The sequence below is a fragment of the Rhodnius prolixus genome, unplaced genomic scaffold (assembly GCF_049639745.1).
Source record: "Rhodnius prolixus isolate KJV_2025 unplaced genomic scaffold, Rpr scaffold_2, whole genome shotgun sequence".
Lineage (NCBI taxonomy): Eukaryota > Metazoa > Arthropoda > Insecta > Hemiptera > Reduviidae > Rhodnius > Rhodnius prolixus.
In genome coordinates, this window is record NW_027411592.1 from 4,059,024 (window position 1) to 4,080,863 (window position 21,840).

A 21,840-nucleotide genomic window follows, 5' to 3' on the forward strand; every position below is an offset into this window, starting at 1 on the left:
CGACACGTGAACCGATTTTCATGAATGAAATGTCATTCGAATCGAAATTTTGTACAGATTTGCACTATAAAGGTCTCGACGCCGTGCCTCATAAGGAGGGGAGTTTGCCCCACCCAAATAAGGCCCTTTCTAAAACTATTATTACCAATATTTCTATAACGCTTAGTCCGATTTTGATAAAATTCAGCTCGAATAAGTGGTTAAAGCTCCTCTACATTGCTGATGCTCTTGCACCTACTAAGAGGAAGTACTGCAATCGTTTAAATTATCAATGAGTGAACCGATTTAAATCAATGAATTGTCGTTCGATTAAAAAATCTTTGCCTCTTTGCCTAGAAGTACTGCAATCGCAGTTTATTTTTCTTACTCCTCTTAAAAGGAAGTAATGAAATCGCAGTTTAATTTTGCTATTTACGCACAAATACCTTCCTATTTTATTCAAAACGCTTTTTCAAAAAAAGTTGTTACTGAGGATGGTTTGGGGGACCTTAACGATAATCATTCTTTAAAAAGATCTCTCTAGTGGTAGTTACGGTTCCGACTTACCATCTTATCAGGTTATAATGATAGAATTGCTTATTCCAAATTTAAAAAATTCTGTAAAGCAGATATGTAACTTTGTAAAATAGACAAAAAGGAAAATCTATCCAAAAGGTACAAAAATCTCTTTAACAAAAACTTACAGTTTAAAATGTTAAGTATAAGGGTTGATTAAACGCCAAAAGGTACACAAATCAGCAAGCACCCAACATTTCATTAATTCTTCATTAATATTTAAGTAATTTTACTGCATTAATTTTCATTAATATTTTTTAGAATTTATTAGATGTCACAGACCCTTATGCTGGCCACTTCATTTATATTTTTTTGTTATAATTATGATAAATCACACATATGTACATGCATGTTAAAGTAGAAAAAGACAAAGTTAGAGTAGGCTACTGTCTTGAATTCGTCTTACCGAAATATTCGTGAGCACAAATAACACACAGTTAATAACAAGTAGATTATTCAACAACAATTATTGATTTCTCAATTGTAATTTAATTTAGTCCCCCTAATTTTACTTATAGTAAAATACTGGAATAATTAGCTGTCCTAAAAATATACATATCTTATTTACTTTATATTACATATTACATTTTTTTTTATAAAAAAAAGTTTTGAATTTTTTAGCCTCATAATTTTTTTTTATTTTTTATAACGTTTTTCTTTTTAACCTGTATTTAATAGTTTGATTATTATAAATAACTAGATATTACAGTCAATCTACAGTGCTACTTGAACAAATATTTTGTAGACGAAAATGGCCAGCATAAGGGTCTGTGACATCTAATAAATTCTAAAAAATATTAATGAAAATTAATGCAGTAAAATTACTTAAATATTAATGAAGAATTAATGAAATGTTGGGTGCTTGCTGATTTGTGTACCTTTTGGCGTTTAATCAACCCTTATACTTAACATTTTAAACTGTAAGTTTTTGTTAAAGAGATTCGTACAATGTTATGATAGAATATGAACTTTAGCTATAGATGACTAGCTGCCAAGCTGCAAATCATCATCACTGTAATAGCAAGAAGATACAAGTGCTACTGATTATGTAAAAAAAAATCATTGGTACATACTTAGCACCTGAAAGAGTTGTTCAATTTGCTCATCTGAATGAACAAGGTTAACAAAATTAATTAATAATTTGTGACTGTTGTAAGCCTAATTGCTCCAAAATAACAAACTTTTCATATAAATGGTACAACAAAATTCTATGAGTACTTATTTTATTTGTGTTACCAAATGGGTAATTAATTACCTGTATTACCTCGTCCAATACTTATTGGCTTTCAACTAAATGTAAGTGTAAACAAAAAAAAAGCATTATTGCATTATAACGTACTTTGATGGAGGAATAAAAAATTAGTTGCGAAACATTCAGTGACTTTCTCTCCTGGCTTTAGTACAAATTATAGTTTATGAACATAAATTTTCTTTCTGCTAATAAATGCAGGAGAACCTGGACATCAATCTATATAGAGTCTGAAGTAATTATAATTTATTTCAGCAGTGTACGAAATGTAAAGTTACAAAATTCGGATTGGCAAATTTCAGCTGAAACCTTAAAGTTAGAACTGAGAACAAGGCGCAATAATAAGATAGTTAGTTTTTTTTAAAAAAAAACTACAGTTACCATTGGTCTAAAAAGTTTACAGGGCCCAAGCAATGTATATCCGGTTATAACTCAATTACAAAAATTTCATAAGATCGCAGAACTTATTCTTCTTAGAGTGGAAAAAGTTGAAATGATTTCTTTATTATAGTTATTAAAATACCTTAAGATTCGAGAACATTAACTTTCTTAACATAAAACAATTTAATTTTTACAAGTTCCATTGTTTATTACATATTCAACGTCACTTTAATTTGGAATTTTGAAAATCTATTGTTCTTATGTATGAGCAGAACTCCCAGGAAGATATAGGCTATTTTTAATTAAACAATGAATGATCATAAAACCCAGTCACAGCGCAATTTCTCATCATCTTTATGTAATGCACACAATGTGACCAAATATGATGCGGAACATAAACCCATTCTTAATAATCTCCCTTATTCCATGCAGTGAAGGTCAACTCTATTATCTAGTCTTATCAAGTTCTTGATTTTCTTATTATTAATGTTCTTATTATCAAGTTCTTTCCAAATGCATAATCTCACTTTTTTTTATATACGTATATATCTCAAGTTTTTCATTTACTTATAAGTGGTTAGTAAAATATTCTTAAGTTTCTTTAGTTTTCTTCTTTCATTTGTCACACAAGTCGCTAAAACACGATACAGTTCAATTTCATATTAACCTGCAATCTCATATAAATCCTCGCTCAAAATCTTTCTTCAAGAACTCTTCCTGATGACCCAACAAGACGCCTAAAGAGACAGTGGCCTCATGATCTCCTCTTAAGGAGAGACTAACAGTCTAATGTTTTGGAGTGTTACCACTGGGGTTACTTCTCCACTCGTTTGCCTCATTTTTTACCGTTATCATTGCTACTTAAGCGCCAATACGCTGATTGTAGCACAAACACAAAAACTTGTAACACATTATAACAATAAGAATGTAATCATAACAATTATTTTGTTTTAATATAACTTATAACGATACACTTTATTGCTTGACTGGAAAATTACCTTGTCCTTGATCGATTCCAGTACGTCTTGACGACAGCAACGTCCATGATCTTCATTAAACTTGTTACACTTATTGCTTACAAGTTGATCTTTAATTTTCCTATGCAAGTTTCCCAAAGAAAATTCTATTAAGCGCGCTTCTGGGTTCGGGAATGTAACAGTTCCCCTTAAAATGTTCTTTCAGTGCAATGTAAAGCACATTTCTCCTACCGAAATCATTAATATGAATTAAATATAAAACAAAAAATCAAAATTTAAAGAATAGTGGCTGAACATGTGCATTTTACCATGTAGAATTATTCTACTCTTTGCATACTTTAAAAAATGATTCCCATACTTATTTAAACTTTTAATATTAATATGTAATCCAAGGTTTTAATTTATTTGAAAATTTTGCCTACGAAAAAATACACTAATTTAATTAGCTTCTCAGAAAGACGTAAAGTAGTCTCTATTACGTTTCAAAACATTATGCACCTGCAGATCTTAAAGGCACATTAAAAGTGTACGGGAAATGCCGACTTGGAAGAATGTTAGTTTATGGGAGATGCGAGTGTGCCGGAAGTTCTTCGAACTTTCAGTAAGTTTCCAGGCATCCACCAAACCTAGACAGACTAATTTATCAGTTCGATTTGAAACTTTTCCTGGGAATATTGAATTTTCACAAAATGAATTAATTGTTAAATAAAAACTTTCTTCTTCTTCTTCTACTACTACTAAAGTAATCGTCTATTTTTTCATGCGGGGCTTACGTCCAACTACCAAATTGTAAACGGGGTGGAAGTACATACTTTGTCCTTTTAACATTCTCTAATAAATAAAGACTTTCAAGCGGATCACAAATTGGGATCTCCCATTTACAAATAAACTTCCATGACCGAGACACCAAATCCTCTTCTCATTGTTCTACAAAATATTTATTAAAATATTTTTTTTTTTTTGTTTCAGCTAAAGATACCTGGAAATGGCGGCCTTAATAAACCTAATTGCAGACACTTATACTGATTTAATGGAAAACAAAAGTGGTAAGACTGAATTTTAATAACTAAACAACTTATAGTAAGTATTTGTTACAATCCACTGCTCTTTAAAAGATCTACAATGACTCCCTAGCATTAACTAATTATACAAATAATGAATATATATTGCTTTAGTGACCGTAATATATTAAATTAAGGGTTCAAATTGGCGAGGAATCAATCGGTCCAGTTTTCTGTAACTCAACCAACCTCTGCATAGTCGCGCCCTGAAGAAGGCAATATATTTGTAAAAACGTCAAAAAGACGAATTCTTGTTTTTATTTGGACCGATTCCTCGCCAATTTGAATCCTTAATTTAATACAAATAATATTAACCAAGTGAGAAGCAGTGCTCCGCAGGTGGACCTGGAAAAGATAAAATAGTATTTAAAAAATATGATAGAATTAGTTACGGGTTAAAAAGAAAAGACCAATAGGGAAGCTTATGACCAAGTGGAGGAATTCTTAAGCTAAGAGGAGCTTTCTATAATGGGGGGGGGGGGCAAGCTTCGGAGTTCACACAGACTCATAAAGACTAGTAAAAACCACTTTCGAACTCGAAATATGTATTTCGATGTAAACTTAATAAATAAAATGTTACAATTTGCAACAATTTATTGGTTATAAAGTAATTAATGTAAGGTTAGGTTTAGAATTACGTTCCCGTACGACCTCGCAGTGTAGAAAATAAGAAATGTGTGAGAGAAAAAGCCAAATTCTCGTAGAATAAGACAATAGGTTTCACTAATGATAATAGTAGTTCAAGGCCAGAACAAAGATACAAATAAATAAATGTTTACTACCGCTAATTGGTACTTTAACCATTACGTGGTCTCTGTTTACACCAACAACACAAAACTGATTTTCTCATTGTTCACAAAATTACACAAACAGTATAAAACATTTTACACAAATCGAATATTTTATGCAATCCTTAAACTGTTTGGTGGTATTGTCGTAAATATCCGTTGCAATATTAATTCAGTAAACTTTATGTGCCAAACGATTTTATGATTTTTAAAGGTTAGACTCAGCTATTAACCGCTTGACGTAGCCAGAATGGTAGGAGACGAATAACTGTTCATGTTTCCAAGACTGTAATTGGCAACTAAATGCAGAGTAGGCGAAGGGTAAACTGCAGGCGTAAGTAATGTATAAAAAAGCTAATAGCTCTTGAGAAAGCAATACAACATGCGACAGAAGTTTGGCACACAATATTACAGCGGATAATATAATAATATCGTCGGACAGTAGGGAATGGATCAACTGAGTAGTTAGCGATTGTTGGATTCCTGTCTGTAACGAGAGAACACTGTCCCGAGGCCGGAAGTGCTCTGAAAAAAGCTGCGGGCGCCAATAACTCAGAAATAAAAAAATATCGGACAATAATGCAGCCGTATGTAAATTATGAGACCCAGGCGAAACCCCCTAAAAGTAGTTCCATTGTCCTGGAAGTGGTCTTTTGCCACTCGGAAAATGAGCCCCGGTATTTCTATACACTATGATCTGTTTAAGAACAGGAGACAATAGAAACCACATGCATAGAATAGATTTACATGACAGCTCTGGATACAAAGGTAAAAGGAACAATTCTTATGCCAATCATCTAGTTCTACAGGAATTATGTCGTTACAACTTCGACAAAGACAAAATCCGGAAAATTTTGGAAAAAGAAGTAAACCTACTGATTAATTACACACTTAACTAATTACAAGGAACAGAGACGTCATGAAAGCGGAATCTAAGAAAGAAACTAACAATTGTACAAACCAGCTCGAAGGTGGGGAGAGGGCGAATTTATCATTAGGTTGATGAATCCAGCGAATTCCGCTGGTCAGCTAATCAAAGAAATTAATTTGATTTTTTTCAAATCATCTTGTTATGAATAAGTGACTTCCTTCTATTTAGATACTGAAGGTGACCTATTAAGGATGACCCGAAGACCCGTTATTGTAATTATAATAACTGTCATTCTAACTATTCCAACAATAAACAATGTGCATCAGATTTTCAATACAAAAAAGGTTTATTACAATTATTGTATGTTGATTGTTTTGGCATAATAAAATTTAATAAATAATGCAGCAATGATTCCGTTGAATTTTTATTATAGAAATTTTTTGAATACATTAGTTTAAAAATGCAACAATCCTGCATTTATAAATGTTTCGTTCAACTGTCAGATTGATATACAGGGTGACCAAAGTTATATGCTCCACCCACTTTTTTTTTAACGGCGGGAAATTTCGAAAAAATAAAAAACACGTATTTAATCATTTTTAGTCTAGTTTATTTTCAGTGATTGGCCCATTGTTTTAAACCCCTGTATCTCGAGATACAGCATCCAACTTTTGTTTTTCAAATGGAACGTTATATTTTTTGTTGCATATTTTTGTAGTATTTGAGCTCCTAAAAACAACAAAAAAAATTTTTTTGAAATCGGTTAGGTTTTTCAAAAGTTATGGTAATTTTAAATATGAAAAACAAATTTCAGTTTACTGTCAAAATTACGTTATTTTTTTTTAAAGAATCTGTTCAAACTGGGCACAACCAACGGATAGGCAAGCCAAAACTCTGGACTCCCACGCTTTGCTTGTAGCAGCACTTATGGTAGCGAAGTAAAGATCTAGGCAGGCTAGAGTAATTCGACGTTTCTGATCATCTGAAGCCACGGGATTAAGGATACTTTACACTTTATTTTTTAGGTATCCCCACAAAAAATAGTCCATTGGGGTTAAGTCCGGAGATCGAGGTGGCCATTGGATGGGACAATGAGTCCTTACGCACTTTTAATGGAAATTTCTGCCCAGCTAAGCTCGAACCACTCTCGCCGGGCAACCATCTTGTTGAAAATACATATCTATCCGACGTTGTAGATGAACATCTTCAAGCAGAACTGGCAAAATGTCTCTGAAAAAAAAGTTGGATACCTTTCACCAGTTAAGTTCTCTCTGTAGAAGTATGGGCCGATTAGTTGATTTCCTACAACTCCACCTAAACGTTTGTAGAAAAAGCAACCTGAACGTCGAATACTTCTAGCCTGCCTAGATCTTGACTTCGCCACGATAAGTGCTGCTACAAGCAAAGCGTGGGAGTCCAGAGTTTTGGCTTGCCTGTCCGTTGGTTGTACCCAGTTTGAATAGATTCTTTAAACAAAATAACGTAATTTTGACAGTAAACTGAAATTTGTTTTTCATATTTTAAATACCCATAACTTTTGAAAAACCTAACCGATTTCAAAAAAATTTTTTTTGTGGTTTTTAGGAGATCAAATACTACAAAAATATGCAACAAAAAATATAACGTTCCATTTGAAAAACAAAAGTTGGATGCTGTATCTCGAGATACAAGGGTTTAAAAAAATGGGTCAATCACTGAAAATAAACTAGACTAAAAATGATTAAATACGTGTTTTTTATTTTTTCGAAATTTCCCGCCGTTAAAAAAAAAAGTGGGTGGAGCATATAACTCTGGTCACCCTGTATTTATATACAGAAAACAGCTTTATAGCTTTATGCTTCTAATTTGAAAGGCAAAATCGTTTTTCCTGAAACAAACTGCATATTAGTTTTCTGAATATTTAATTCATTAGTAAAATGTAATATGAAAATGCTTAAAGTTGCACAAAAATAATTATCACAAAATTAGAAAAAATGAAATATTTCCTTGCCCTTAAATATTTCTGCAAGGCCGTATTGTTGAATACCTCTTGGAAAAAAAGTGAGTCTGGAAGTAGACTATAAGAGCAATAGTATTCGATGTTTAAACTAGTCTAGGAGCGAAGCTCTTCCTTATTCTTGGCTTATTGATGTCACACTTTAGACTTAATCTCTCTTCGAATCTTTTTATACAAGAACCTCTTGTTTTTCCTTAAGCTAGGATTTTCGAGTGGCCTGCTTCTTCATTTTCCGTGTTATCACTAGAATATTATAATTATCATCAGTTCAGGCAGCAGAGTATATATCTTCTGTACTTATAAAGGGTAACTACGAAAGTGACTTGCGAGTCGAAACATTTTGAATAAGGCAAAGAAAGAAAGATAGATAGATAAAGTGAAATCTGGTAGCTAATGATGTTTTTGTTTTAGTGTCAGGCCGGATAACTTAGTGATAATTAATCCCTTGATAATTTTCATGGAAAAGATTAGAACACTACAAAGTCTTACAAACTTTGGCCAAGCGGTAGAGAAGAATATAAAATACTTCAAAACCTTTCTTTTTCAATGAAATATCCAAGATACTTAATATGGGCTTAAGTTTTATTTTTGTAAAATTGTATCAAGAAAAAATTAACACCACAATGCCTTTTCTAAGATACTTTGTACTAATTGTAACTTATTTTCATTAAACTTTGAAAAAGATATCTTAAAGTAATTTCTTTGCTTATTTCACCAGATGAACGAGTTAAAGACTGGCCATTAATGAGCAGCCCTTTACCAACTCTGGCCACTTGCCTTGTATATGCTTTTATTGTAAAAGTTGTCGGACCTAAATTCATGGAGAATCGAAAACCATTTGAACTGAAGAACACTCTCATTGTATATAATGCTCTGCAAGTAATATTTAGCGCATGGCTCTTTGGAGAGGTCAGTACACTTCTTTTTATTTGCTTTTTGTGAAATGTAGATGTCCAGAACAAAATTTGTTTGCGTTTATTGGTTATCATTAGCCATTTTTTGGTGCACACTATTTGTAGTCAATAAAGATCGGAATTTATGGTAACTTCACTGGAAAATAATGCGAACTCTTACTGAAAAGTTCCGGTAGCTCGCGTTTTTCTCAAATTATCTTCTTGTATCAGACAGGAATGCCATAATCACCATCTCAGGATTTCGACAGTTAATCAACTTTTCACCACTTTTTTTTTTTTTGTAGAAGCGCATGTAAGCAGTACTGAGTGTTGGCAAGAATCTACTCTGCTGGTGGATAATGGTGTACATTCATGCGGCACTAGACTTCTTTTTTATATTCACATAATTTAAAATTGCGGCTAACGATATCTTTAGACACTTCAATTCTGCAGAAGGTTTTAAAGTTCATGAAAGTTCTGCAGCAGTTATTTCCCCATAAAGCTCATTCATTAATTTTCATTTTTTAATCCAATGATTTCATATCTATCTATATTTACAAATTATAACAATGATTTTCCATTCATAGAAATAAATAACTGCAACTTACGCAATTATAAATTCCAATACACATTTTTCAGAATCCATGTTGTCAACAAAACACCATTTAATTACACAATGATGATTTAATGATTTCCTACTCTTTAGTGTTTTGTTTAAAGCGTGTCAAACTTTAAGGTAATTAGCAAGATCTAAGGTCTTTTGCTCAAGATCAAAGCTGTACCTTCGGACAATATTCTTTCGACATAGAAACACTGTCATCAGACAGTGACCTGTAAGAAGCTCCCTGTTGTAAGAGATAGTTTTATTTAATATTTGATTACTATTTAGGCACTTCATGCTGGATGGTTCACTACGTACAGCTTTAGATGTCAACCTGTGGATTATTCCAGAAGCCCGCATGCCATGAGGGTAAGTAATAAAATAGTATGTTGTTCGCATAGTGATACATCATCATGCACTTATTTGGGTAGATATGTATAAAGATAACCATGCCCATGTATTATTAAAATGTAATTACTATTTTTCCCCCATTCTTAATTGAGTTACTACTATCATTACAACAATTCTTTAAAATTTTCTTTTATGCACAGACTCTTTTTTAAAAAAAAAATTATTCAAATTATAAAAGCTGTACACTATAAGATGGTACAGTTCAAAATATTTTCTCAATCACAAAAGTCTGATTTCCTACTTTTCAATGAAAATTGGCCGAGATATTCAGTTGCATTTAGATCAAAAGTTCTACAATAAAAAAAGATATTATTAAACGTTGATTATAATATTATTATTAAGGTGTTGATTAAAACAATCCTACACACTACCTAATACATTCCATCTGAATAACATCTAAGTATAATGCCCGAGCAAAAATTTGATAAATACAGTTGGAAAGTCGCTTAAACTTATCGGCTCTCTTTTCAAAATTATTATCCAATTTTCACTCAATGCAGTGACTTTGCCGTCCGGTACGAGTATTAATACATGCCTCCTCATCGTTGTTAGAATCATTAATTCTTTTAGCCAAATCATTCACATCTAGTTCTTCATCTGCCACTAACTCTTTAACATCTGAGTAAGATAATTATGTTCTCAAAACCTTTCCTCATTCACTGTGCTTTATTCAACAATTTAAGAAAATAATACACAATGTGATTCTGTTCATAAATTCATGCTTCTCTGGAGTCTGGGTTAAGACCTAACAGTATTATTAATCTGCAAGATAAATTTAACCCTTACCACTCATAACAGTATATAAAGGGCAGGACTATACTTTAATCTCAAAGGGCACACGAGACAGAAGCGCCTTCTCTCTCCTGGAGGTACCCTAACTCCAATTTTCCTAGGCAAAGATTTAAACGTCGCAGATCTACTCATTGCGATGATAAATTTTCTAACTTTTACAACATAATTTCTTTATATTATTATCTTTTTTCAGGTTGCCGCAGGTTGTTGGTGGTATTATTTTTCAAAATTTACTGAATTTTTTGATACGGTAATTGCTTAATTTTTTGATATTATTATCTTAAAAAATAAAGATAGAACTTCTTCTAATTTTAACACAAATTATTCGTTTATTTATGTTTAAAATATTTATCTTTTGTGTTCATTTTTTTTTTTTTTAGTTCTTTTTTGTGTTGCGTAAGAAAAATAGTCAGATTACCAGGTTACATGTTATTCATCATGGAGTAATGCCACTTTCAACATGGTTTGGTGTTAAATTTTCACCAGGTGATGTCCTTTTTTTTTGGTCGAATATTAACTGCAATACCAAATACAAATATACTCAGACATTTAAAATTATTTCTTTCTAGGAGTTATATTAAAGATTGTTGAATAAACTATTTAAGTTTTTTTTTTATCCAATTTCTAAAACATCACGCCTGTAATTTTCTTTTTTAATTTCCAGGTGGTCACAGTACTTTCTTCGGAATGTTGAACACCTTTGTACATATTGTAATGTATAGCTACTACTTGCTGGCTGCTTTTGGTCCACATATGCAGAAGTATTTGTGGTGGAAGAAATATTTAACTGTTTTACAAATGGTAACATTTTGTTTTATATGGAAATTTGCTGTGCACCCTCAATTTTTATCCTTCTAAAGTTATAAATTGTCAAAGTATGACAATAATAAGCTGAATCTTTTATTAAACTTTATTATTAGCCTTCAATAGCTACAATTATTGCAAAACTGAGGGAACGTGAATTACAGAGAGTTAATAGAAGGCTGTTTAGGCTACTAGTAAACTTAGTTCATCTCGCCACACATTCAAATTATACATTACGGACTGCTATATTGTGTAAATATCTTTCACACATAAAGGTCTGCGTTGCATTTGACTCTACAGACAACCCCTATAAAATCTGCACTAATCCACTGAAAATTTATATTTTTAAAAAAATTTATTAAATCATAAATAATGTAGCTTACAACTATAAAAAATTATCAAAAGGCATATGAGAAGAAAAATTAATGCCAATTTCAGTCATAATTTTTTTACTATTTTTAGCAAAGCTACGTCACTTCTGAGCTTAGACTTACAGACAATTATAAAATATGCTTATGCTTATAAAATACCTGAATAGTGAGAACTGAAGACACCCCTACTTTAGAAGTAATGATACTATACTCGTAATTGTCCATAAGTATGAGCATTGAAGATGACCTAGTCGCTAGGACGAAAGCTTGGCAAAAATAATAAAAAATATGACTGAAAATTACAATCACTTTTCTTCCTTCTAAATCAATGATTCAGTCACCAAAAACTATGAACAACATTCTACAGAATGCTAGATAAACGCGAACAGATGAATTCTTACGTTACTTACAACATTATCGACATTTACAATATCTCTCACATTATTATAGCAAAAATACTTACAGATTATTTTGTTTAATTTACAGGTACAGTTTGTGCTCGTAATGATCCATGCCTTCCAATTACTTTTCATTGATTGTAACTATCCTAAAGCTTTTGTTTGGTGGATCGGATTACATGCTGTTATGTTCTACTTCTTGTTCAAGGACTTCTACCAACAGGCTTACAATGCCAAACAGAAAAGAAAGGTTAGTTAAAGATATGATCATTTAAAGTAAATCAGTAATATGATTTTGATGAGACTTTTACTTTAAGAAATCCTACTTTATTATGTAGAATAAATAAGAAAAAGACAGTTACATATATTAAAAAATGAACAGATAATTTTAGCTTGAATTATTAGTTTTTACTATTAATTAATTATTACTATATGTTTTTGCAATTAATTAAATTAAATATTTATATCTTCAAATTAATTAAACCTTTTTTCATCTCTCTAGGTATCCATAACCCAAAATGGAAATGGAGTTGTCAAGAATGGAAGTGCTGTAAATGGAAGTACAATAACCAACGGTTCAGCGATAACCAAAGTGAATGGAACCACTAGCAACGGTATTGGTGCGGTAAATGGAGGTTTCCACAAAAATGGAAACGCAATCACTCAACACAAAAACGCAATAAACTCTGAAGTACATTCTGCTAATGGTTTCATAAGTAATGAAACATTAAGAAATAGGGCATTTATCAATAATTCAAGCTAATATTTAAATAAATTTTAATTCACGAATAGGGACAACCAAAAGTAAGTTGGGGAAAATCTTTCTTTTACTCTTGACTGATTAATTTACTGTCTGTGCTCTTACTTTTGACTGAATGATTGATCTATCTGTGCTTTTAATTTTATAAGAAAAAGGACAGTCCAAAGAGGTGTAAGTTTTCAATTTTTATGCAATGCTTCTGTTTTAAACCAAATATTTATTAAATGAACCAGAAACTTTTTTAATTCCTTCTTTTTATCAAGTTAATGCTACCAAAAATCACTTAAGAAAATATTTTTTCCTAACCTAAATGATGAGAATGTCGAATATTTAATCAGACAAAATAATTTTTTTTTTCCTAAAAACTTCAAATTCCTACCTAAACTTTTTAGTACCTGAAAATTAAAAACTAATAATTGTCTTTCTTTTCCCTCACTCAACTAGTTATTTTGTTCATTATCGTTTGGAGGCCATTTGATTAGTTACCCAGCTCTTATGTAATAATAATAAATTAAATAATATTGCCTTTTTCTTGCTTGTTTCAACGAAACAATTAAATTTATTGTGATTTCAAGTAATTAGAAGTTATAATAATAGTAATAAAAAGCTTCACAATTTGGAATGATTAGATTAATTAGATGGTTAGTTTAGTTTATTTTATAGATTAGATAGAGGAAATGAAAATTTAATAAGGATCGAATGTTACATTTAAATTAATAAAATAGTATATCCATGACAAAGGGAGCTCCCGAAGATATTTATTTATATTTCATACAACTTCAGTAGTTTTTAAAGTGCACTTCATTAATATTAACAATATTAAGCAGTAAAATTTAACTTTAAATTAGACAAGTACGAGAAAAAACCTTTGGTTGCTTGAGACACTTACAAAATGAAATCATCTCCGCGGGTCGCTAAACGGATATTTATTAATTTCTGTTTTTTCTAAGAATTAGATGCTCATTTTAAATGGGGCTAAAGTCCAATGTGTTCTTTGGCCTCCCAAACTATCCTCCACAAATCTCTGTCAAGAGCTGCTTCTAGCTTTTTTTAGGTCTTCCTCTACGTCGTATGACCATCTCTTTCTTGGGCTACTAATTCTTTTCGTGTTGGAAAAGCACACTCATTTTTTAGGCATTCTGATGTCAGGCAACTGATGTACATGCCAAACCAAATAATGTTCGTTTTGATTAAACTTGCAAAATACCTCCATGATTTGTCGACTTACGTACTTCCTGATTGCTTTTCTTGCAAAGAAACTCTTCTGAAAAAGATTAATATTAAATTAGTATTTGTTATCTTGAAATAAAACATTGAATTCAAATATTTTATTGATATTCCTGAATTCCAATTAGACACCTACTGTAAACACACTTAATGTTGAAGAAGCAAAGAATAAGTCAGTCGGTCTCTATTACTTTCACAATTGAAAAAAATTATTTAAAAAATCTTTGAATATAGTCAGTGAACATTTTTTAAATTTCAGTGTTGTTTTGCAAATTAATTATTGCCATTGCATTCATCCGAAACATTTTCTACAATTCAAAAAATTGTTAAAAAAAATTCAAAACAAGTCTAGCCTCCTTTCGGTAAGGAACAATCACTTTTTTCAGACTACTTTAATGAATTACTTACTGTCCTTGATTAAAAACAAACTGCAGTCGTAGAAAATGTTTGGAAAGTAATAACATTTCACTCAGTAGAGAAATCGGGTCAGATTTTTAGTTAATTAGAAAATTGTATTGAAAAAAAAACTTTGCAAGAACCGTATATAAGAATTTTCTTAATTGAATGTTACTATTGATAGTTACCTCATTTTCTTTTTCTTTTTATTTTTACTAAGTGGCTGCATTTCATATAGCCTGCATTCTAAATATATACAATTAACGGCCCGCATAACTAAGATTTATTGAGGAATTAAATGGGTTCGATTCCCAATTTAGCCCTTGAATTTTATTTAATTCCACAACAGGTGATCGGTAGTAGGACGTAAAGCCCGCCTGAAAAAATAGGCATTACTTTTTTACTTTACCTCCTTTAATTTTACTATGTATACTTTAAAAAAATACTAATAATTATAATAAAAGAAATCATTTAGTACTTTCAAATAGATTGTGATTTAGTCGCCTTACAAATATGCTTGTCATTTATATTAATTTCATAATTGTACTTAATTTTAAGAGTACTTATGAATAATTTAAAAATTTCGTTAGCTTGTTAGTTTATAATTCAAAAAAGTTGAAGCAACAATTTAATCTTTTTTTTTTTTGTAAATACCTAAAACATAAAATTATATTTTGAACTCCTGAATTAAGAATAAACTCACTAGAGAAAGAGTGCTCAATTTTTGTCTTTTATATTTTGTAAATAATTAAGAAAAAAAATATTTGTTTTTGTTTATTGGAGATGTTTGTTATGCGAATGTGAATAACAAAATATTGTACATACTTTGGTATAGGGCTTTTTTTTCTTCCTAATTTATTTCTTTCTTTTGAATTTCATATAAATGCATAAATGGATAATGTAAGTTTGTAATTTATTTTTATTTTTTGATAATATAAAACAAATATTCTATTCGAATCTAAGATTTGAAACAATTTTGTTGTCAAAGTAATTGTACAAAATAAACGTTTTTAATTAAATAAAACTTACCTTTTCATTTTTATTGATTTCCACTTCCAATTACAAATTAAAAATCATTTGAGCTGCTAAAAAATATAAGAAAACAAAAAATTAAATAAATAATTTGGTTTTAATCCTTAAGCATTACATTACACTTACGAACCCTAGTTCAAAAACGTGTTATCAAATAAAAGAAATAGGCATACACACATATTGTGGGTTAAAGAAAATAATTTACATATTGAAATAATCAATGCGAAAGATGTAATCAGATAATTATAACTTGGCTAAATTCGTGAAACAAAATATCAATAAATGCAAATTGATGGCTTAACGAAGTCTAAAACTACAGGCACTTACTTTTATTCAGCTTTTCCAAAATTGATGGTTACAGAAATTTTTGTCATATTACTTTCCTTAAAGTTTTGATACGTGAGCTTAAAGATGGTGAGCTTTCTTCTTTTCTGGAAGACCAATTAATCTCAGTTCATTCAAATTTTTACAAAATTAAAAATCATATTAAATGTGTAGATTAAAATTCACTTTTCTGGATTAGGAAAATCATTATACTTGAGCGAGCTCTTCTCTCTCCTTCTTCCACAGTTGCAAAAAAAGGACACCAGAGAAGTCCCAAATGTCGAACTGTACTGAAAAAGGGATATTTCTTAGCCCCAGGCCAGCCTTATTATACTGTACTGTAACAACGTCGAAGCATCCAATTTCAATATATATAAATATATATTCTATATTTTCTGACTACATTTGCAGGGCACTCTTCAAAATTAGCAAGAAGGGGAAAGAGAAAATAAACTGTTAATATCTAAAAAGTAAATTACAGCTATAGAACATATAGAACACATCTTGAAAACTTACAGATCTGGACAACAGTCAAAATTCCAATAATCAGTTTTGTAATTGAAAGAAGACACCTCACCAAATCAGATTAATTTAGACATTTATGGAGAATTCACAAAATTCTATCAAGTACAACATCTAATACATTTTTTTTATTTAACATGCGAAAGTTAGCCCACTGAGGAGTCTCTTAAGATAGCAAAGCACTAACTTATAAGTAAAATTTCAAGTTAAAAGGCATGTCCTGGTAGATTCAAGTATAACATTCATTGATTGAAACTATGGAAAATTTCTCCATCCCAATTTTTTGTCTAGAAAGTGATGATTTCAATTAAATGAAGGCCCATTAAGATAATGACTTTAAAGGAAAAATAATCTGGTGTACACCACGAGGTTCTAACTCAGAAATTTTCTTCAAACAACAGTATTTTGCTCGACGCTGAAAGGCATAAGAGCTAAGACACAGAAGAAGAAGAATTTTACTTTTACAATTTTCAATTCATACCAACATTATTAATTTTTTTTAAAATTTATATCACTAAGTACAAATTAAACAATACTAATCCAGCACTGAGGACCAACCACATTTTCTACCGCTTACATGTATATATGTAATGTATCAACGAAGTTAGCAGAAAATTCTTGAAGCTATTTTCGAGAAAATCACAAAAACTGTGAACAATCCATTGAGTAAATACGTACATGATTGAAGATAATCATCTTTCTGGAGTGATCTTAATCGAAATTTCAGGAAAAATGTTTCAAAGAAAAGATTTACATTTATATGTTTTAAATCATTATACGATCTCAATGAAATTGTAGGAGCCGTTTTCGAGAAAATTTAAAAACACTGAAAACTTTAAGCAGCAAAGTGTTACTTTTGATAGCTGATTTTTTTTAAAAAAACTTGAAAATTTACCCCTAGATTTGATTTTTAATAGAATTATAGTGGTGGCAAGCCAGTACAAGAAACAATGGAGATTGAGAGGAATTCCTAACACTCCCAACTACCAAGCATTCTTAATTGAATTTTCCTCGAAAAACGTTTCAAATAAAATATACATACATATCTAAAAATGAGCAATTAGCAAAATGAGTTTAAAGAAAATCTAAGGAGCCGTTTTCGATATAAGCCTCAAAATTAATTCAGTGATGTGGTACTCACAGTTGACCGATTTGCGCAAAAACCTTAAAATGACATACTCGGTTGGTATCTAAGTGAAACATCAATTTTTAACTTTTGTGATTTGCTTTTGAGAGGTGGGCACAAACCAATTTGTAAAAAACACTTTTCCGAACTAAAAATATGCTCAAAAGGAAAATGTTTATTGATAACTCAAAATCGACGATCTGCATTAAAACAACCCCTTTTCTAAATTAGAAGAAACAATAAAGAAAAAGTAAAAATTTGCTCACATTGTATTTTAACGGTAATGAACATTCACTATCTACAAAAATAACCAAAGAATAACCTCCAATTTAAAGGTTGCATTGCAGATATATAAATTATATATTGAAAGGTTAGAGAAGCGTGCATTGTCACACTTCTTTTTTTTGCAATAAAATATTGTATTTGTTCGTCACAAAATCGTGTAGTAAAGTCGCATTTTCCAATTATCTGTTGTTCTGGTTTGTTACAATGAATCTGGACGTTCCGGCAGTTTTTATTGACCTTAGCTTAGAAGAACAAGCTGTTGAACTGAGAGTATACTTCAAGTCTCTAGGAGCGGAAATATCTGAAGAAAAAAGCCCTAAGGGTATTGAGGATGATCTGCATAAGATTATCGGTGTTTGTGATACATGTTTCAAAGAAGGAAATGAATATGAAATAGAATCTGTACTTAATGCGATTGTATCTATTCTTGTTCTTATTCCACTTGAGCGTGCAGAGAACCTCATTCTTGCATTTTCTGAAAAACTGACAAAAGCGAAAGGTGTTAAGTTAGGAAATATAACTCTTCGGGTGTTGTGGCTTTTATTTCAGTCTCTTGATGAAAGATGTCCAATGAGGTATCATGTGTACTATCATTTAATTCAGATAGCGAAGCAGGTAGATCAAGTAAGTGAAATATGTTATTTTAAGTAAGTAAAATTATTTTAATTAGGCCACTATTCCTTGGTTTTTAAAACTTAATCTATTTTTCTTGTTGACGTAGTTAAAACGGTATTGAGATCCTACTGAGCTTTTTCCATCTGTTTCTGTTTGAGCCATTTTGCTTCTACTTTTCCAATTCATTTTTCTTGGAAATTCTGGTTTATATCTGTTCCATAATTTCCCTAAACCTCCTTATTATCCTGGAATCCGCTGTCATGGTCTCACATTATTCTCTCTATTGTCTCTTCTCAATTCATAGTAGGATAACAATCGAGTATCTGGCTGCTGGAATTACTTGTGACTTTCTCGGGGTAGTCCCACACTGACTCCCCTTAATTTTTCTTTACATAGCTTGGGCTTTTGTTCTTGACAGTGAGGATCCAGAACTTGCAAAATATATTGGTTGAAGTATATGTGGATTGACAGAAAGATTCCTACACACGGCTTGGTAAATCTGCAGTGAGTAAATCTACTTTTGTGAGTTCTGACTTTCCTTAGAAAGTTGTAAAGCGTGAAGATTTTCTTGCAGTGGCTTCTCTTTGATTTATTTCTTCGTCTAGAGTACTTTTTTGAGACAGACTATCAAAGTTATCTATTTGCTTTAATTCTCTCACATTGACCAGCAGATAGTGTCCTATTTTTCTTTTGCTATCATCTTTGTTCTCTAGATTCAGCTGAAGCATCATCCTTAAAAAAATGATCACATTAGGTCATCTAATCTGATCATCTGTGAATACAAACTTGCTGCATCTTATTATCTATATTTTCAAGGACTGTTTTATTTTCTTTAATACCGAAAAACAAAGAACTTTGTGAAAAATGTTTTTGGGTTAGGTAAGAAATAATTTAGCAATATTTAAATGAATAATTTTTTCTCTCAGGTGCGATGTGTATATCGTGGCATAGAACACCTGAAACAACAGTTTTCTCTGTGCCCGTTAAGTACAGAACAGATGCAGAAGTTATTACGTCTTTTACATGAAGTTCTTCTAAGCTGTAAAGAGAGTGATTTAGCTGCTAAAGTCATGATTGAGCTCCTTGGAACATACACAACAGAAAATGCTTCGCACGCCAGGTTAATTTAATTTAAGAGTCAAGCAAAACTTTTTTTCATGAAATTATTTTATCAAAATCATTTTTAATTCAACTGCTCATTTTTTATTTTATTTTAGGGAAGATGCCCAACGTTGCATTATGGCTGCCCTAGCCGATCCTAACACTTTTTTACTTGATCCTCTGATGTCCCTGAAACCTGTCAGATTTTTGGAAGGAGAGTTGATACACGATTTGCTCACTGTATTTGTTTCAGCTAAACTAAGTGACTATATAAAATTCTATAATGAGCATAAGGAGTTTGTTCATTCAATGGGCTTAGATCATGAAGCCAATTTGAAAAAAATGCGTCTTCTTACATTCATGCAATTGGCTGAAGGTGCTAATGAAATGAAATTCGATACAATCACTTCAGAGCTTCAAATTAAAGAGGAAGAAGTAGAGGCTTTCGTGATTGATGTTTTGAAGACAAAGCTTGTCAGAGCTAGAATGGATCAGTCTACAAAAAAAGTTCATATTTCCAGTACAATGCACAGGTAATTAGTCAAAAGATAGTGGAATAGTTTTTTTTTTTTAATTTATTTGATTGATTATTAACTTTTTTTGTGTGTATCTTCTATCCGATTCCTTTACTTAACGTTCCTCTTCTCGACTTAGGTTATTTCTGCAAGTTCTCTTCTGGGAAACTTCTTCCTGTCGTTGCTCATTCTATAATCAGATTCTTACTTTTATTTTCTCCTTTTATGTACTCCAGAATTTGGTGATTCATCGATTTTCGGCAAAGGAGCAATAGTGAATAGACAGCTCGAATTTGGTAGGGTTTAGATATTGTCAGGACATCGATTCTTATGAAGCCAACGGCTTCTCCCTCCTTTTCGAATTTTTTACTTCATCTTTTGAAATTCCCTATAGAAATCGGGACATTCCGCTGCGCCAGAATCCAGAAGTTTTTTGTTTCTATCAGTTTACAAGTCATTTTTTTTTAAATTTTTTTCAAAATCATTAATTCAAAAAATTAACGGAAATATTTTTTTTTTCTATATCCCTTTAATTTTTTTTAAGGAAATATCTATTTAGAATGATCCTAAGAAACGTGTGCATACTTCCACCTTCAGAATAAAATAAGAGAGTTATTTGTTATCTGAACTTATTAGTTAGTTTTCAACGGCAAAAAAGTACTATGAATTACTATAAAAATAAGTTAAAATGGACTAACTGAGATATTTTTTCACAGAACATTTGGAGTAGCCCAATGGGAACAACTCCGAGATAAATTGCGTGGATGGAAATATAATTTAGCGAGAGTGCATCAAGCAATGAACACTGTTGTTACTGCTCCTCAGTCACAAACACTTGTTATGTAATTTCTGAAAATATAACGGTTTTTGTACTTTAAATTGTTTTTGTTGTTCTCAGAATAGTTAGGGATAGCTAGAAAATGGAAAGGGGCATTCATTGATCATTAGATAATGGTACGATTCTTCTTTAAAACTGCAGATTCTTCCTTTAATTAACTCCGAAAGGAATTGAAGGTTAGAAGCCCAGCAAAACTAATTTCTTACAAGTTTGATGGTTAGTAGTTTAAAGAACCGAAATTAATTTTGTAAGAAAGCATCAGTCTGCCTAAACATAGGTCGCCAATTCAACAAAATTTCACAAAGGATTAGCAAGTTCAGAGAGTACCCACAAAAAAAAAAAAAAAAACTATTCCTGATGTAGATTCTAAAGGAAATGGAGATTTCAATGTCTAACATTCTGCAATGCTAAATAAGCAAGCGAAGGAACTATTTTTTTTTTTTTTTTATCCCAGTTCTGGATTTCTTAGACGCCCCGATTGGAATACTAGCATATCTTGGTATTTATTAACATCTGCCATTAACATTTAAAAAAAACAAAAAACCATTGCATTATAAAGCGTACACACGAAGTAATGTACATTTATTTATAACAAAAATATTACATTTAAGTTTGAACTTGAAGAATCACAATACATAAAGTGAAATCTAAATCTCTCATTGTATAATAAAAATAGTGTGTCACAGGTCATCAGCCTAAAAAATGAGAAAAGTTAATTAGTAAATCTGGCGGAGACTGCATTGATTTAAACATCATTTAAATAACTTACCTTATTTAGTTATACTTTTTGAAAACTTTCCTTTATATCTATAAACCTTGATTTTATTTCGGGAGCAGAATCTGCCTCCAAAATAGGTTTGAATTTATCAAAAAGGTCCTTAATTTGGGCATAATGTTCATTATTGTGATCTGAAAAATGTCATTTTCTTGTCCATAAATACAACTAATAAA

At 31.1% G+C, this 21,840-nt stretch overlaps 3 protein-coding genes and 1 long non-coding RNA gene across 21 annotated transcripts in view; 2 read left to right on the forward strand and 2 right to left on the reverse strand.

Moving 5' to 3' along the window:
* The window catches only part of LOC141450294 (very long chain fatty acid elongase 7-like), a 50,818-nt gene extending 35,688 nt beyond the window's left edge, over nucleotides 1-15,130 (forward strand). For all 4 annotated transcript variants that reach the window (XM_074120587.1, XM_074120588.1, XM_074120589.1 and 1 more), the window contains 8 exons: nucleotides 4,132-4,208; nucleotides 8,597-8,787; nucleotides 9,661-9,741; nucleotides 10,769-10,825; nucleotides 10,956-11,061; nucleotides 11,240-11,376; nucleotides 12,237-12,398; nucleotides 12,651-15,130. In XM_074120587.1, the coding sequence (XP_073976688.1) occupies nucleotides 4,148-4,208; nucleotides 8,597-8,787; nucleotides 9,661-9,741; nucleotides 10,769-10,825; nucleotides 10,956-11,061; nucleotides 11,240-11,376; nucleotides 12,237-12,398; nucleotides 12,651-12,911 (1,056 nt within the window). In that variant the 5' untranslated portion in view covers nucleotides 4,132-4,147 and the 3' untranslated portion in view covers nucleotides 12,912-15,130. The remainder of the gene's footprint in view (nucleotides 1-4,131; nucleotides 4,209-8,596; nucleotides 8,788-9,660; nucleotides 9,742-10,768; nucleotides 10,826-10,955; nucleotides 11,062-11,239; nucleotides 11,377-12,236; nucleotides 12,399-12,650) is intronic.
* Nucleotides 1,762-17,917, reverse strand: LOC141450300 (uncharacterized). Of its 14 annotated transcripts, none has more exons than XR_012456039.1 (8): nucleotides 17,802-17,917; nucleotides 16,074-16,225; nucleotides 15,891-15,994; nucleotides 15,561-15,616; nucleotides 13,798-14,908; nucleotides 12,214-12,372; nucleotides 5,006-8,121; nucleotides 1,762-4,568 (listed from the first exon to the last, which is right to left on the reverse strand). It is a non-coding gene; the product is annotated as an uncharacterized lncRNA (long non-coding RNA). The 14 variants fall into 14 exon arrangements; XR_012456052.1 differs by lacking the exon at nucleotides 1,762-4,568 and having other exon boundaries at nucleotides 6,291-8,121; nucleotides 13,798-14,172; nucleotides 14,720-14,908; XR_012456044.1 differs by lacking the exon at nucleotides 1,762-4,568 and having other exon boundaries at nucleotides 6,291-7,749; nucleotides 7,909-8,121.
* Nucleotides 17,918-18,024: 107 nt separating this feature from the next.
* eIF3m (eukaryotic translation initiation factor 3 subunit m) lies at nucleotides 18,025-20,930 on the forward strand. Its single transcript, XM_074120586.1, has 4 exons — nucleotides 18,025-18,444; nucleotides 19,362-19,555; nucleotides 19,653-20,069; nucleotides 20,768-20,930. Exons 1-4 carry the CDS (start codon nucleotides 18,025-18,027, stop codon nucleotides 20,895-20,897), a joined length of 1,161 nt encoding a protein of 386 aa, XP_073976687.1. The 3' UTR covers nucleotides 20,898-20,930.
* Nucleotides 20,931-21,435: 505 nt separating this feature from the next.
* Nucleotides 21,436-21,840, reverse strand: part of LOC141450288 (proteasome adapter and scaffold protein ECM29) — a 33,844-nt gene continuing 33,439 nt past the window's right edge. For both annotated transcript variants that reach the window (XM_074120580.1, XM_074120579.1), the window contains exons 35-36: nucleotides 21,659-21,798; nucleotides 21,436-21,584 (exon numbers count right to left, since the gene is read on the reverse strand). In XM_074120580.1, the coding sequence (XP_073976681.1) occupies nucleotides 21,668-21,798 (131 nt within the window). In that variant the 3' untranslated portion in view covers nucleotides 21,436-21,584; nucleotides 21,659-21,667. The remainder of the gene's footprint in view (nucleotides 21,585-21,658; nucleotides 21,799-21,840) is intronic.

Bases quoted from the DNA above. Each gene is read 5' to 3' on its own strand.
- eIF3m (XM_074120586.1), top strand. From the start codon at position 18,025: ATGAATCTGGACGTTCCGGCAGTTTTTATTGACCTTAGCTTAGAAGAA. The intron at 18,445-19,361 runs GTAAGTGAAATA...TTTTTCTCTCAG, and splicing joins TAGCGAAGCAGGTAGATCAA to GTGCGATGTGTATATCGTGG. The intron at 19,556-19,652 runs GTTAATTTAATT...ATTTTATTTTAG, and splicing joins GAAAATGCTTCGCACGCCAG to GGAAGATGCCCAACGTTGCA.